Raw genomic sequence first — 17,074 nt, 5'->3', positions numbered from 1 at the left:
AATTGGCTGCTGCAGAATTGGCCCTGTTTGCTGATCATGCTCGTTTTGAATGAGTAGAGCAAAGCTTGCAATAGTGTTAAAACTTCTATATGCACAGCTAAAGAAAGAAAAGGAAGAGAAAACCTAATTCTAGTGCTGTCCCTGGACTCACTAAGGAATGGTCTAAGAAACGAGAGCTTTTACTTCTTAGATCACAGAGGCCAAAAGAGAAGGGCAGGTCCCTAGGAAGCTGATCACCATTAAGCAGGAAAAGGACCCCTACACCTCAGAGATAGACAAGACCTACCTCCAACTTGGCTTCTCATAGTTACTAGAGGCAGGCAACTGAAGACAGGCACTCAAGAGTATCAAGTGCTACAAAAGCAAATGGATCAGCAAGAATCACACTACATTTAAGAAAAATTAAGACCATGAAAGAGAGACACTATTCCTAACAAAACATTGTAGAAAGCTAAGAAAATATAACAAACATAAGACTTCAATTTTAGCCACAGCTGCACCCTAGGCCAGAGCTGTAGCAACGCCGGATCCTTTAACCCCCTGAGCTGTGCTGGAGATCGAACCTGCATCCTGGTGCTGCAGAGATGCCGCTGATCCTGCTGTGCCACAGCAGGAACTCCAAGAGAAAATTTCTGATATGTAGAAGATAAATCTAGAAATTACAATATACAAAAGGTGTTCTAGAAGAGAACAGAGACTAGAGGGAAACATACAGTCAAAGAGATAAACAACCAGAGATAATAGATGACATCATCTTCATTTGGCATGGCCAGAATAAAGAAAACTGTAAAAATAGAAAAGAAACCAAACTCAAAAGTAGATTGAGAAAAGGATTGCAAATTGGCCTGGCATCAGGTTTCTCAACTGGATACTAGAAACATTAGAACTTTACCTTTTCATTGTACAACTACAGGTGTGATAAATTCATTGAGTAATAAAAGGAACTTTAAAGTTGTAATGAAACTTGATTCTAAACCTAGAATCCTATAACCATTCAAATCAGCATTCAAGAGCAAAACAGAAATGGAAAAGCAAGAACTTAAATTTTACTATGTGCAGTTAGTTTCGGAAAAAGTGATTAGAAACTCCAACAAAACCGAAAAGGAATATAAAAGGAAGATATGATTTATAAAACACAGTGAGGAAAGCAAGTGGCTTGTGGCTACCATTTTGTACAGCACAGATATAGAACTTTCAGCACTGCAGGAAGTTCTACTGGATAATATTGCTCTGTATGTTGAGAAAAATACCAGAAGAACAGTAATTTTCAAAGGATATTAGAAGGAAAAAATTACATAAAAGCAACTGATCCATAAAAAGCTAAAAAGGAAAAAAATAAAATAGTACAACTATAAATAAAGAAAGACTGGATTATGTCTAAATATACAAGATAATCACAAATATAAAAGGGTTAAACTCACCTATTAAAAGATAAAAACTCTAGAATGAGAAAGACAAAATCTGACATGAGACATAGCTAAAACAAAATGACACAAAGAATTATATTACAGGCAAATGCTAACAAAAAAAGCTTGCTACCTGGCTATGGCCTTTTTTTGGGCAACGCCAGACAGGAGCCACTCTGCAACCTACACTGGAGCTTGCAGCAAATGCAGGATCCTTAACCCACTGAGCAAGGCCAGGGATCCAACCGCTTCCTCACAGAGACTATGTTGGGTTCTTAACCTGCTGAGCCTCAATAGGAACCTCAGCCACTCCCTCTTTTTTTGCAGTATTTTTTAATAGCAGAAGACTCTGGAAATGATTTATATATTTTAACAACAGAAAACCAGCTGAATCAATTTTATTTTTGGCTGTATCTGCAGCACTGCGGAAGTTTCTGGGCCAGGGACTGAACCCATGCCATAGCAGCCACCCAAGCTGCTGCAGTAACAATGCTGGATCCTTAACCTGCTGTGCCACAAGAGAACTCCCAATTATTGTTAATCTATAGAAGGGACAAATATGCAGCTTTTAAAAAGAATGCATGGAGTTCCCTGGTGGCTCAGCAGTTAAGGATCTGGCATTGTCATTGCTGTGGCACAGGTTTGATCCCTGGCCTAGGTGTGGCAAAAAAAAAAAAACAACAAAAAAAACCTCTGTGCATTGGTATGAGACCAAATGTACTAAATAATAAAAACATGGTACAAAATGGTCAAATGCCACTTTTTTGTGTAAAGAAAGAAAAAGTATGTCTACCTATGTTTGCATAGGCACAGAATGTATCATTTCATATGATACATAAAATGAGAAGAATATATAAATAGTAACAGTGTCTATCTCTGGGAGAGAAAATGGAAAGCTATGGGATGGTTTTGAAGGAAATAATTTTATTTATATATTCTTACAATTGAATTTTATACTGTATTGCATGCATTTTCTATTTAAAAAAATAAAGTTACAAAAAGCAGGTGTGGAAATATTTAATAGCAGACAAAATAGAATTCAATATGAAAAGCATTATGAGACAAAGGCAATTTTCAAAAACTGGTAAAGGAGCACTCCACTATAAATCATGAATCTATGCATCTAACAATAGCTTCAAAATATATAAAACAAGTATTCTGAGAAATGCAAAGAGAAACTGATAAATCTACAATTACAGAGACACTTCAACATACTTCTAGAAAGTGGTAAATCAAGTAGACAAAAATAAGTTAATACCTACTGGGCACTTCTTATATGGGTGGCACTGAACTATGCTTTTTCATGCATTATCTAAGGCTATAGAAAATGTGAATAGTAATATATATGTGAAGAGTCATATACATATACAGTATATATGTACTACGAATACCTTTGTTCCTGATGAACAGAGAATAAACATTTTTGCAGATATTCATTAGATGTTCATTAAACACCACAAATTAGGCACCTTCCCCCAAACAACACCACTATCACTGACGTTAACATGCTGGCAAGAGTACAATGAAATGAACATTCTCACTGATTTGGCAATAGCTTTTAGAAGACAAATTTGGCATTATGACTCAAGTATCCATACTCTTTGACACAGTAATTGTCTGGTATTTGTACCTTGAATAAATAATCCAAATATGGAGAAAGCATATTAGGAACCTGAATGTCAAAACGAAATGGTTAAGTATGGAATAACCATTCAACCAAATACTATTCTGTCATTAAAATGACATTTACTATAATAAAAAATGCTTGAAATGTTAAAGGGAAAACAGCAAGAAAAAGACAACATTAAATTATGTATGTTTTAGATAGCTGTAAAATAAACTCCGGTCTTCTTTAATGGACATATATTACTTTGTGGTCAAAAACAGAGGGCAGTTTCTTTTTTTAGGGTGGCAGGTGTGGCATATGGAAGTTCCCAGGCAATGGGTGGAATTGGAGCTGTAGCTGCCAGCCTACACCACAGCCACAACAATGCCGGATCCGGGCCACATCTGAAACCTACACCACAGCTCACTGCAATGCCGGATCCTTAACCCAAGCAAGGCCAGGGATCGGGCTGCTTTTCTGCCAGTTAAATATAGTATAAAGGGACTTGACTTTATTTAGGCAAGTTAAATATCCATTAACTTAGACATGGACATTTGTTTTGAGATGCCTAAAGTGGAGTCAAATTTGGCCTTTACATCAGCTCTGGCCAAAATGTAGTGGAAAACTGTGCACATTGCAACAACTCCCAGAGAAGTAGTTAAATAAACTATTCTTACCTACTTAATACACAATTTGGTAATTATTTTAAGGGGCGAAGTGAAGCAACTTTTCTGGGGAAGAAAATTCCTTATTTGATAGTATAAATATTTGAAAAACTCTTATAATTAATCATTTATGTTAATACCTTTTTTTTTTTTAAATAGGTCCAAAAGACCCAGCCCAGATCAGCACTGAAGTTATATCAAGAATTAAGTTTGCTTCACGCCAATGAACTGCTCCTCAGCAGAGGCTGGTTTTGCTATTTGAGGAATGACAACTACTCTGTTGTGTACACGAGAGAGCTCAACGGCATAGACAGAGTCTTGCTCATGGTTCTGAATTTTGGAGAATCATCACTGCTAAATCTAAAGGAAGTGATTTCAAATATTCCCACGAGAGTGAGGATCAGGTTAAGTACCAATTCTGTCTATACAGGCCGTGAAGTTGATACACACGCCATTTCAGTGGACAGAGGAGAAGGACTCATCCTTGAATATAACACCAAGAATCTCCTTCATCAGCAAGCAGCTTTCAGAGATAGATGTTTCATTTCCAACCGGGCATGCTATTCCAGTGTATTCAACATACTGTACAGCTTGTGTTAGGCAGCTTTATGAAAGAGATGGAGAGACTGCCACTCCGTTCCACTCTAAGCATTTGTGGTAACCTCAGATGCTGCTGCTGGGTGAACTTCATGAACATTCATTAATTCTCAGATATTTCTGTAGCCTGAATGTAATGCTTTAGGAATGGTTCTCAAATGTGTTTCCAGAATAATAAAATGTTTAAAAGACAATGATCACTTGCAAGAAGTTCTACATTTTGGGAGAGCATCAATATGAGATGACCAGAACACCTCAGGACTCCAGATCATTAGGTCTAATGAATTTTAGTGTGAGTTATCTTGATAAAATGCAGGTATAGAAATTGGATTGTGACTTACTGGCAGAGTATCTCAAACTGTTCACTAGCAAAGAGGCAGGACCTTGATTTGTCAACTGTTCAAAGAAAATCATACGGAAACAAAGCTTTTCTGATGGAGGAAAGGTAAAGTTCTGTTGCCACCAATCCTTCCTTCATTCCCTTCTCTATGTCCTTCTATGGAGCATAATTTGAAAGCTACTTTCCTAGGTTAAGGGGCATGTGCATCAATGGAGACAACAGTATAAGCAAATGAGCTGAATACAAAACAATATTTAGATGGAGAAGTACATTTTTAAAAATTATTTACTAACTTGAAAAACTCACTCTTGTTAACGCAACTGGAAATATGACTGAAATATTTCAGTGTGTTTCCATTTCCCACTGATTGCAGCACTTCAGAATTTTAGATATTTCTTGAGATTTTCGAAAACACTGGTGCTGTCAAGTCCAAGTTCCTCATATAGGAATTTAATTTGGGCTGTAATCTAAAAGAAACACATTAAACTCAGAAAGCCTTTGTGAAAAACTTCAGTGTTCAAGTTTCTCCTTGTCTATCCATCTTCACCTAACACTGAAGTTAGCAATTTATGGCAAGAGTATTTTTTATTTGGGACAGAGGCAGAAGGCTCTCAACAATGGAGATGCGATTACTTTCTCTAACAGAGCTCATTTATCAATTACTGGAGAGAAGCTCTTCTCTTTACTGACTTGGTGTTCCCCCTTTCCCTGTGGATCTCAGCCACAGACCTGCCAGTTGGTGAAGCGGCCGGCAAAATTCTGCTGCAACCACTCAAAGACTGAGTACAAAAAGTATCACTTCTTGGGGATGTGTCAATTGAGAGGGGCTTGATAACATACCTTTTTGTGAGAATCCTCAATCACATGATTGCCTCCAGGCTGAATATCTAAAATAATATTGGGGGCTTGATAGCCTGAAAAAATTAGCATATGAAACAATTAGAAGGTTTTTGGCCAGTTGAGACCCATCCATCTCATCCCTCTTCTTCCAAGTACTCTATGCCTTTTCTCTTTCACCACCACCACCAACAAAGAGAGCAGAGGGGGCAAGCAGTAGAAAACAAATTTCTGAAACAGGAAAAGCTGGAGGAGGACCAGAGGCTGAAGAAGCTGAATGAAGAGACTATAGGGCCACTTGAGAGAAGGCTGTGACTAGGAGAATGCCAATGGAATCTGGGAGCTTTGTGACCAAACACCAACTACAGCAATGGGTGAGTGGGACATGGAACTGAATACAAGGCAACTGTCTGAAAACTGGAATATGGGTCTCTCCACCCTGGGCCCGGAAGGTCCTAGCATATCTTGGTAAGGTAAAAAGCTAAGAGTTCTTGTCTAATAAAACTGAAAGATCTAGAGAAAATGAAAACTGAAGCTCTACAGCAAAAACTTTAGAATTTGTTTTTTAGGGGTTTCCAAGAATAATAGCTCAGTCAATTTTGTTACTGAATAAAAGATGGCATGATAGTACACCCTTCAAGTCATGTTTGATATTTAAATTAACTTTTTTTCGTATGCCCTGCCTACCTTATTTTAATACTGTGCTTTGAAAAAGAGGCGAGGCAGTAATAATTATTACATCTGCTTCAACTGGGTAGTCAACAGAGGAAAACAATGATTTGTCTAAAATCACGGATGACTTGGTTTGCAGCATGAAATGTACTACTCTGAGCAATAGGTAACAGTGCATGTAGCTACGTCCCCTGCTCCCAGGTGGTCTCCTACCTTCCCCAGTGTCCTTAGCATGCTCTGCAACAGTTTCCTTGAGTTTCTCAGTATAGTTTACAATTCCTTTCAGAGGTACACGCTCATCATTTTCATAAGCTGTGATGTGAACTGAAGGATAATGCTGAAAGGAAACAGATGCACAAAGAAATTATATTATTTCTTATGGCCTCTACCTCATGGACTATGAAAAATAATAACCTCGAATTTTTTTTCCCTATACGTGCTAAACATTTTTTTCCTCACTTCATATTCTTGAGAGATTAATAATATTACAATACTAGACTACTGGAAAACCTTTTCTTGACTAGTAAGACCTTAATCTTATCTAACCTAGTCTCCTGAGCTATTATTAAGTTGAAACAAATATGGAATATGAGCAGAGATTGGGGCTGAAAGGTATTTGAGTATTATAAGGAGAAACATAAGCCTTACTAAATTTCTGCCTCAGCTCAGGTAAATATCCTTTTAATTATTTTCTCTATCACTTCAGGATGGTATAACATAACTGTCTTTCACTACCTGGGGTTTAATATTTTGATAGGGACAGTAACTTTTTATGTAGTTCTTATGTTTTTCATCAGATGAAGGATTCCCCCATTCTTCTAATTCTTCTAATGTCAGAGGAAGTGTAGTGTCCATCATGGTGTTGAGAACATCCAAGAAAGGTGCCTTAAAAAAAAAAAAAAGCCAAAGAAATTTAAACATCAATTAATCAGTTGGTAAAAATCAGTTGGTATGTGTATTTTATATAAAAGTCATAAATGCTACTATCTCACATCCATTAGGATACTATTAAAAATACCCAAAATAACAAGTGTTGTGAGGATGTGGGAAAATTAAAACACTTGTACACTGCTGGTGGGGATGCAAAATGGTGTAGATAATATGTTGGTTTCTCAAAAAGTTAAACTTATTTAGAATTACCATAGGATCCAGCAATTGTATTCTTAGGTATGTATCCAAACGAAATGAAAGTAGGATCTTGAAGAGTACACCCCTGTTCACAGAAGTATTCCTAATACCCCAAAGGTAGAAGTTAACACAAGGTCCACTGATAGACAAATGGCTAAGCAAACTATAAATACAATGGTACAATGAAATTCAGCCTTGAAAAGAGGGAATATTTGACACTTGCTACAACAATGGACACCGAAGACATTATCTATGTGAAATAAACCAGTTATGAAAGACATGCACTGTATGATTCCACTTATATAGGAGGTTCCCAGGGGCTGGGGGAAGGGGGAACTGGGAGTTGCTATTTAATGGGTACAAAGTTTGAGTTTTGCAAGATCAAGAGTTAGGGAACCTGGCTACACAACAATGTGACCCTAAAAACAATGTGTATACTTAACATTACTGAACTGTACACACTTAAAATGGCTAAGATGGTAAATTTTATGTCATTTTATGACAATTACAAATTAAAAATAAAACCCTAATGACACATGAATAACCTCAGTTGGATATTTTACATTAAAAAAGGTAATAAATGCTAATTGAAGAAAATCTGAAAAAAAAATCTGGAAAATATCAAGTTGAAAGAAGAGAAAATCACTATTTTGGGGAGGGGCTTTTTTTTTTTTTTTTGCTATTTCTTGGGCCGCTTCCACAGCATATGGAGGTTCCCAGGCTGGGGGTTGAATCGGAGCTGTAGCCACTGGCCTATGCCACAGCAACACGGGATCCGAGCCGCGTCTGCAACCTACACCACAGCTCACGGCAACGCGGGATCCTTAACCCACTGAGCAAGGCCAGGGATCAAACCTGCAACCTCAAGGTTCCCAGTTGGATTTGTTAACCACTGAGCCACAACGGGAACTCTGAGAAAAATCACTATTGGCTTATAACCAGGGTTAAAACATTTAATAAAATTGCAGCTGCTTTGTTCACATTGCTGTCTAATCTTCTGTTAACATGTTTTGCAGCTTTCTCTTGTATCAACATTAAGCAAGTATAGTGGGCAAATGCTGCCTGGTGTCTAAATCCCTTTTCTGCATTTAGACTGTCCCCAACATTATGAGATAGCCTGCCTCTCACTGCAGAGGTGTTAAATGCCAGATAGGGCCTTTCTCAGACTTTCCTCAGAGTGAGAGAAGCCACATGACTTGGGTTTACTAATCAGACAAAAGGTACTCCAAATTTTGAATGAATTATTGGATATGGAGGTTAACTCCAATTCTTCACTATTAGAATCAATGTGGGATAAATATCCTTACACATACATTTCTGATTATTTCCTTTCTGATTTCTAATGCAGAGTGAAGGAATAGCTCCAGAAGATGGTGGAGTAAGACTCAAGCTCACCTTTTCTCATGAAAACACCAAAATTACAACTAACTGCTGAACAACCATCAACAAAATGGACTGAAAACTGCCAAAAGAGATATCCTACAACCAAAGACAAAGAAACCACATCAAGATGGTAGGAGGAGCGCTTTCATGATACAAACAATCCCATACTCACCAGGTGGGCAGCCCACAGACTGGAAAATAACTAGATTGCAGAGGTTCTCTCACAGGAGTGAGAGTCTGAACTCTACATCAGGTTCCCCAGCCTGAGTATGGCATTGGGAGGAGGAGCCCCTGGAGCATCTGGCATTGAAGGCCAGTGGGCCTTGTGTGCAGGAAGCTCCATAGGACTGGGTGCAAGAGAGCCTCCACTCTTGGAGGGCACACACAGGGTTTCATGTGCACTGGGTTGCAGGGGAAAGAGAGACTCATAATAATCTGGGTCAGACCTATTTGCAGGTCTTGAAGGGTCTCCTGGGAAAGCAGGGGATGCCTGTGGTTTGCTGTGGGGGTAAGACATTGGAGGTGGAGGTCCTAGAGAATAATCATCAGTGTGAGCTCCCTTCTTGGAGGCTGCCATTTTGGGAAAAAATTTGGCCCCACCCATCAGGGCTGAGAAACCCTAGGCCATACAACAAACAGGATGGGAATACAGTCCCACCCATCAGCAAAGAGGCTGCCTAAAGTCCTAGGGACACAACTGCCTCTAATCACACCCAGAGACAAAGCCCCATCCACAAGAGGGATAAGACTCAGCTCCACCTACCAGTGGGCAAGCACCAGTCCCTCCCATTGTGAAGCTGGTCATAAGTCCCTGTATGAACTTCACCTACAAGGGGACAGACTTCAGAAGCAAGAAAGGCTACAACCCTGTAGCCTGCAAAAAGTAGACCACACAAAAAGCTACACAAAAAGAAAAGGCAGAGAAATAGAAGCCAGATGAAGAAAAAAGAAAAAAAAAATCCATAAAAACAGCTAAGTGAATTGGAGATATGCAACCTCCATGATAAGACTTTAGAATACTGACAGTAAAGATATTCCAAGATCTTAGGAAAAAAACTGGAGGCAAAGATAAATACAAGAAATGTTTAATGAAGAAACAGAAGATTTAAAGATTAAACAGAAATGCAAAATACAATAACCAAAATAAAAAGTTCACTAGAGAAGTTCCCGTCATGGCACAGTGGAAACAAATCCAACTAGGAACCATGAGGTTGTGGGTTCAATCCCTGGCCCTGCTCAGTAGGCTGGGGATCCAGCGTTGCCATGAGGTGTGGTGTAGGTCACAGACATGGCTCAGATCTGATGGTGCTGTGGCTGTGGTGTAGGCCAGCACAGCTATAGCTTCAATTGGACCCCTAGCCTGGGAACCTCCATATGCCACTGCTGGTGCAGCCCTATCAAGGAAAAAAAAAAATTCCCTAGAGGAACCAATAGCACAATACAGGAGGTAGAAGAACAAATAAATGGGGTGGAGGACAGACTGGTGGAAATCACTGACACAGAATAGAATAAAGAAAAAAGAATGAAAAGAAATGAGGATAGTCTAAGAGAAGTATGGGACAACTTTAAATGCACCAACATTTGCATTAAAGGAGTGCCAGAAAGAGGAGAGAGAGAGAAAGGGCCAGAGAAAACATCTGAAGAGATAACAGCCTAAAACTTGCTGAAAACTTCCCTAACATGGGAAAGGAATCACTCACTCGAATCCAGGAAGCACAATGAATACCATATAAATTAAACCCAAGGAGGTACACCCTAAAAGACATATTAATCAAATTGACCAAAATTAAAGACAAAGAGAAAATACTAAAAGCTGCTAGGAAAAAGCAGTAAAAAACATACACGGGAACTCCAATGTGGTTATCAGCTGATTTTTCAGCAAAATTCTGCAGGCCAGAAGGGAGTGGTAAGATATGAAAGGAAAAAACCTCTAACCAAGAATACTCTATCCAGCAAGGCTCTCATTCAGATTTGAAGGAGAAATCAAAAACTTCACAGACAAGCAAAAGCTCAGAGAATTCAGCACCACCAAACCAACTTTACAATAAATACTAAAAGAACATCTCTAGGTGGGAAAGAAAAGGCCACAACTAGAAACAAGAAAACTACAAATAAGTAGGCTTACCAGTGAAGGCAAATATACAGTAAAGGTAGGAAATCATCCATACACAAATATGATACCAAACCCAGCAATCGTTAAGAGGAGGGTAAAAATAAAGGATGATGGAGTTACATTTGCAATTATGAGACCAGCAACTTAAAACAATCATTTATATATACAGACTCCTATACCAAAATATGGTAGCCACAACCAAAAATCTACAATAAATATACGAATAACAAAAAACAATCCAAACAGAAAACTAAAGATAGTCATCAAACTACAAGAGAAGAGAACAAGAGAAGGGAAGAAAAAAGACCAACAAAAACAAATCTAAAACAACTAACAAAATGGCAGTAAGAACATACATAAAATAACTACCTTAAATGTATATGGACTATATGCTCCAACCAAAAGACATAGACTGGCTGAATGGATACAGAAACAAGACCCAAGTATATGCACCTACAAGAGACCCACTTCGGTTCTAGGGACACATACAAACTGAAAGTGAGAGGACTGAAGAAGATATTCCATGCAAATGGAAATTAAAAGAAAGCTGGAGTAGCAATACTCAGACAAAATAAAGACAATTATAAGAGACAAAGAAGGACATTATATAATGATCAAAGGATCAATCCAAGAAGATATAACAACTGTAAATATATATGCACCCAACAGAGAATCACCTCGATATATAAGGCAACTGCCAAGAACCTTAAAAAGAGAAACTGACAGTAGCACAATAATAGCGGGGGAGTCTAACACTCTACTTACAGCAATGGACAGATCTTCCAGAGAGAAAACAAGGAAACACAGGCCTTAAATAATGAATGATGTATTAGACCACATGGACTTAACAAATTATAATTATAGACTATTCGATCCGAAAGCAGAGGAATACACATTCTTCTCTAGCACACACAGAACTTTTTCTAGGACAGATTACATCCTAGAAAGGCTTAAGACTAAGCCTTGGGAGTTCCCGTCGTGGCACAGTGGTTGACAAATCTGACTAGGAACCACGAGGTTGCGGGTTCAACCCCTGCCCTTGCTCAGTGGGTTAACGATCCAGCATTGCCGTGAGCTGTGGTGTAGGTTGCAGACGTGGCTTGGGGTTTGGATCTGCGTTGCTGAGGCTCTGGCGTAGGCCAGCAGCTACAGCTCCGATTGGACCCCTAGTCTGGGAAGCTCCATATGCCGTGGGAGCGGCCCAAGAAAAGGCAAAAAAGCCAAAAAAAAAAAAAAAAAAAAAAGACTAAGCCTTGGTAAATTTAAGAAAAGCAAAATCATATCAAGCATCTTTTCCAACCACAATGCTATAAAACTAGAAATCAATGACAAGAAAAAACTGCAAAAATAACAAACACATGGAGACTAAACAATATGCTACAAAAACCAATGGATCAATGAAATCAAAGAGGAAATCAAAAAATACCTAGAGACAAATGACAACAAAGACACAAGGATCCAAAACCTATGAGATGCAGCAAAAGCTGTAACTACTATGGAAGACAGTATGGAGGTTCCTCAAAAAACTAAGAATAGAACTATCATCTGATCTAACAATCCTACTCCTGGGCATCTATCCAAAGAAAACCATAATTCAAAAAGATACATGTATCCCAGTGTGCTTTGCAGCATTACAATTATCTAAGACAAGGAAGCAACCTAAATACCCACTGACAGAGGATTGGATAAAAAAGACGTGGTACAGGTATAGAATGGAATATTACTCAGCATTAAAAGGACTGAATGAAATAATGCTATTTGCAGCAACATGGATGGACCTAGAGGTTATTGTACTAAGTGAAGTTAGTCAGTGAATGACAAATGTCATATGATAACACTTATATGTGGAATCTTAACAAGGGATACAAATAAACTTAATTGCAGAACAGAAACAGACTCACAGACTTTGAAAACAAACTTATGGTTACCAAAGGGGACATGATGGGGGGGGAAGGATGAACTGGGGGATTGGAATTGGCATATGCACACTGTGATATATGCAATGACTGGCCAATGGGGAGCTGCTGTATAGCATAGAGAAATCTACCCGATAGTCTGTGATAATCTATATGGGAAAAGAACCTGAAAGAGAATGGATATGTGGACACAAAATGAATCACTTTGTGTACAGAAGATTATTATCACAACATTGTAAATCAGCTACACTTCAGTAAAACTTAAAAAAAAAGAGAAAATAAGTCAAAGTAATTTCTATAAGTCAAAAGTTACTTGCTTCTTTCTTTCCTTTCTTTCTTTCTTTTTTCAAATTTATGGCTGCACCCATGGCATATGGAAGTTCCTTGGCCAGGCATTGAATCTAAGTCACAGATCCTTTAACCCACTGTGCTGGGCTGGGGATTGAACCCTTGCCTCCTCAGTTACCTGAGCTGCTGCAGTTGGATTCTTAACCCCTGAGCCACAGCAGGAATTGAAGTTACATTTTCTTTATACTGTAATTCTGCCATTATTATCTTTGTGCATAGTCCCCCCTCCCCTTACACTTAACATAGCTATTAAAAATAGATTTACAGATCTGGATTATTTAACACTTATTTACTTAATACAAGCCCACACTGTATACCCCTCAACCTCAAAATGCTTTGCCACTCCAAATTATTTTAAGCTGAAAACAATCAAGACTCAAATAACTCAGGGAGAAACATTGACCTTCTCCCTAACTGCCTGAAGTGTTTAGATAGAGGGCCTAATACAGGAACAAAGCTTCACCAGATAATGAATATGGGCTAGGTGTGGCAGGAAAGCACTTAGAGATGAGGGTCCACTCTGTGTTCCACGGTCTCTGCTAGCTCAGCAAACATTTGTTTACCAAAGTTTTGCTTTTCGGTCTCCATGTGAATTCCCTTCCACCCTAGAAGTCCTACATCACTATCCCCATGATCCTCTTTCATCTTTAGCTGAAGATGATGTTTAAGGTGAGGGCTCTGGCTGTTTTGGTGAGTTATTTGGTTTTCCTGGGTCTCTCCCATATATACATGTTACCAAACTTTTGTGTGATTTTCTCCTGTTAATCTAATTTAATATCAATTTAATTCTTAGATCAGCAGGAAGAACCAAGAAGGGAAGAGGAAAATTTCTTCCCCTTTGACACGAACCAGGAAGCAGGAGAGTGATGGAGGTGAAAAGAGCTGTTATAACTGTGTAACTCTGGACACCAGGTAAAGACTATAGAGCCTTTTTAGAACAGGACAAGATTTTTCAGTTAAAGTACAGAAAAACTACTCCTAAAGATCATTAAAAAGAATGGAGTATCTGAAAATAGTCCCTAAGTGCACGACTAGGCAGTAAGAGTCAAAGGGTTTCATGCATTCCAGAGTCAGTGTGGTCAGACTTCCTGGATCTGGTGTGTCATACACACTTTGTCTTTTTTCCCACCAGCTCTGGATGTTCTTACAAATAAAATATGATTAATGGGAATAGCCAACATTATCTTTCAGTGGAAATCCTTAAAAGTTAATAAAGAACACTGTCAGAAAAGTTCTCGCAGAACTACAATTCTGTGTTTAAAATTTAAAAACTTTTCCTTGGTCTGGGAAAAAAAATTAAAAAAACCTTTGTTACACTCCTATGCTACAGTAACACCGTAAGAGAAATCTTTTTTAGAGCATCTGTGGCTTCATGCTTCCCTATTCTGTAAACAGTAGAGACAGAGTACTCACCTCTAAAGTCACTGCTCTCAGCAACTCTGGATTAGAATTACACAATGCTCCCACAAGCACCCCTCCAGCACTGAAAGCAGTCAGGGTTGTTAGACTTGGCTGAGAAAAGCCTTGGCCATGAAGCGTCTCAATGCAAGCCTCTAAGTCAGCAAGGCCATTGAGTTTTTTAGTTAGACGGCCATCAGCATGCCACTGGAGGCCTAACTCACCACCACCCCTGAAATTGAAGGGCAAAAAAGTTTTAGTAGAAAAAAATTATAATGATATAGCTCAGGGTCAGCAAACTAGAGCCTATGCGCTGAATTTACCCAGAGGCCCGTTTTTGTATGACCCTTGAGCTAAGAAGGATTTTTACATTTTTCAGGGTTGGGAGAAAAAAATACCAACCAGAAATATGAAACAGAGACCACACATGGCCTACAAAGCCTAAAATGCTTACTATTTGTTCTTTAGAGAAAAAGTTTGCCAACCCCTGACATAAACAATCACAATTTGATTCAACAAATATGCTTTGAGTGCCTGCTTACTATTTACCAGGCATTGCGCTAAATGCAGGCCTTGAAAATACAAAATAAAAATCCCCTGTCCTGGCGATCATAGTTTTGCAGGGAAAGAAAACAGCTACCAAGCAATGTGGTCACTGCTATAACACACTATATTTAAGGTACCACAGAACCAGAGGAGAGACGATCCACCTGTCAGGTCAGGGGTATACGCAGGAGTCAGGAACATGAATACTTAAGGGGATGATACCTAAGCTGAGTCTTGGAGGAAGAATGTGAGTTCCTAGAAGGACAAAGAAAGGGAAGGCACCAGGATACAACATGTGCAAGGGCACAGAGGGGAAAGAGATTGTCCTTTGAAAGGACAGAGCGAGGCTGGATGTGTAGGATGTGAATGGCTGGTGGGCAGGGCATGTAAATACTAAACTGAGGTATTTGGATTTTATTGTGGAGATGGTGAAGGATGTCAAGCAGAAACATGAGATATGATTTGTGTCTTGAAAACAGATAAAATAAAATGGAAGAGTTGAAAAAAGGATTCCAGCTTAAGAGGCTATTTTAGAAAAACCTAAACTCAGGAGAATTAAATGGAAATAATAAAGTACCTAAGTAAGCACAGAGACTGGTCTGTCTATCCTAATCCTAAAAATCTACGCTTTTCCTTTTGGGATTAAATAATTTGTTATTGAATCAGGGTCCACTAGCACAGGCTTAAGAATGTACAAATTCAACACTACAAATGAGAAAACAAAACGTTTGTTCCTCAATACACTGCTATCCTGGACATGTGACAATGCTCTGGCACTCATACTAGGTGAAACGTGTTGACTCACCGAACATGACAATATGCTAATATCCATCCATCATCCACCAACACCCGCCTTTCAGGCCTGAAATTCATTTTCAAATCCATTCCATAAGCTCCATATACATGTACCAGGAGAGGTTTCTTCTGCAAGTCCTCAGAATCCGTTTTATGGAAGATCGTCATTGGCACTAATCTTCCATCCTGGAAATGAAGATTTACTGTGCATGTAAAGAAGTCTTTTTAAACGGTTTTGTTCCCAGTCTTACGTGCTGCTTATTGATGCTGAGCACCAACTTCATTTAATTAAGTCAAAAGAGTTAAGTGTGGTCTCTGAAAATCCATCAGGCCCTTTTTCAGCTACTTTGCTGACCTATAATAGTAATTAGAAAAGAACAGCAGGACTCTAGCTTGAAAAGTTTATTAACTATAGCTTTTCAAGACAGTAAAGTAACTTTAAAGAGTTCTTCAATACACAGTAGAACTGTAATTTTTTTCTTGAAGATAAGCCAAAGTACCTATCAAGGTCAGACAAAACAGCACAGCATTCTTCCTCTACCTTGGGCTACATACTGGCATTTCTCATTTTTGAGTATTTATAAATATGCTAACTAAGGAAGTTTTTAACAACTCGATTTTCTGTACTCAACAGAATTTTCAACCATTAACATGTGAAATTTTTTACTGACCTAACACCCACTCACATCCTCTTCAAAGACCTATTTAACTTTTTTAAATGTTTAAAAATGGTTTAAGTAAGTTTTATAAATTTTAACACCTAAACTATTTTTAGGGCAAATAACTATTCCTTAATGTAGGTTCACACTGAACTGACTGAATTGAGCCATTCTTTGGAGACACATAATTAAGATAATCAGCACTGTCTCATCTTCCTTTCATAGAAAAAGGGCAGTAATGGTGGTTCTCACCCTGCTTACAGAAACTAGTGAAACAGCGCTAGTTTACATAAGGAAAACAATATAGCCAGGCCACTCCCCCTATTTTTTTCATTCTCATTTTGAAAGCTTCACTTTGGGGTTCTAGAGTAGTCTCAAATAAGGAAGAACTCATCTTCTCATTTTTTATTATATTCAATTTGTTGCAACAGTATAAATGAATTTTCTTTTTTTTTGGCTTTTTAGGAAAGCTGTACATGAAGCATAATGAAGTTCCCAGGCTAGGGTTGAATCAGAGCTGTAGCTGCTGGCCTATAACAGCCACAGCAACCACATGAGATCCAAGCCACGTCTGCGACCTACACCACAATACACAGCAATGCTGGACCCTTAACCCACTGAGCGAGGCCAGGGATGGAACCCACATTCTCATGGATACTACGTGG

At 38.6% G+C, this 17,074-nt stretch overlaps 2 protein-coding genes across 8 annotated transcripts in view; one reads left to right on the top strand and one right to left on the bottom strand.

Annotated features, from left to right (window-relative positions):
* SLC3A1 (solute carrier family 3 member 1) overlaps positions 1–4,457 on the top strand; it is a 43,671-nt gene extending 39,214 nt beyond the window's left edge. The window contains 1 exon segment of the mRNA NM_001123042.1: positions 3,837–4,457. Within this exon segment, the coding sequence (NP_001116514.1) occupies positions 3,837–4,277 (441 nt within the window). The 3' untranslated portion in view covers positions 4,278–4,457.
* The window catches only part of PREPL (prolyl endopeptidase-like), a 67,220-nt gene continuing 52,456 nt past the window's right edge, over positions 2,311–17,074 (bottom strand). For 4 of the 7 annotated variants that reach the window (XM_005655233.3, XM_005655232.3, XM_003125176.6 and 1 more), the window contains 6 exons: positions 15,761–15,936; positions 14,425–14,641; positions 6,859–7,008; positions 6,337–6,460; positions 5,455–5,528; positions 2,311–5,081 (listed from right to left, as the gene is read on the bottom strand). In XM_005655233.3, the coding sequence (XP_005655290.2) occupies positions 4,992–5,081; positions 5,455–5,528; positions 6,337–6,460; positions 6,859–7,008; positions 14,425–14,641; positions 15,761–15,936 (831 nt within the window). In that variant the 3' untranslated portion in view covers positions 2,311–4,991. Of the gene's footprint in view, positions 5,082–5,454; positions 6,461–6,858; positions 7,009–14,424; positions 14,642–15,760; positions 15,937–17,074 lie in introns of all 7 variants that reach the window. The other 3 variants (XM_021088299.1, XM_021088300.1, XR_002342961.1) reach the window with 2 other exon arrangements.

The sequence above is a fragment of the Sus scrofa genome, chromosome 3, assembly GCF_000003025.6.
Source record: "Sus scrofa isolate TJ Tabasco breed Duroc chromosome 3, Sscrofa11.1, whole genome shotgun sequence".
Taxonomy (NCBI): domain Eukaryota; kingdom Metazoa; phylum Chordata; class Mammalia; order Artiodactyla; family Suidae; genus Sus; species Sus scrofa.
This window is presented reverse-complemented; position numbering and strand designations above follow the sequence as displayed.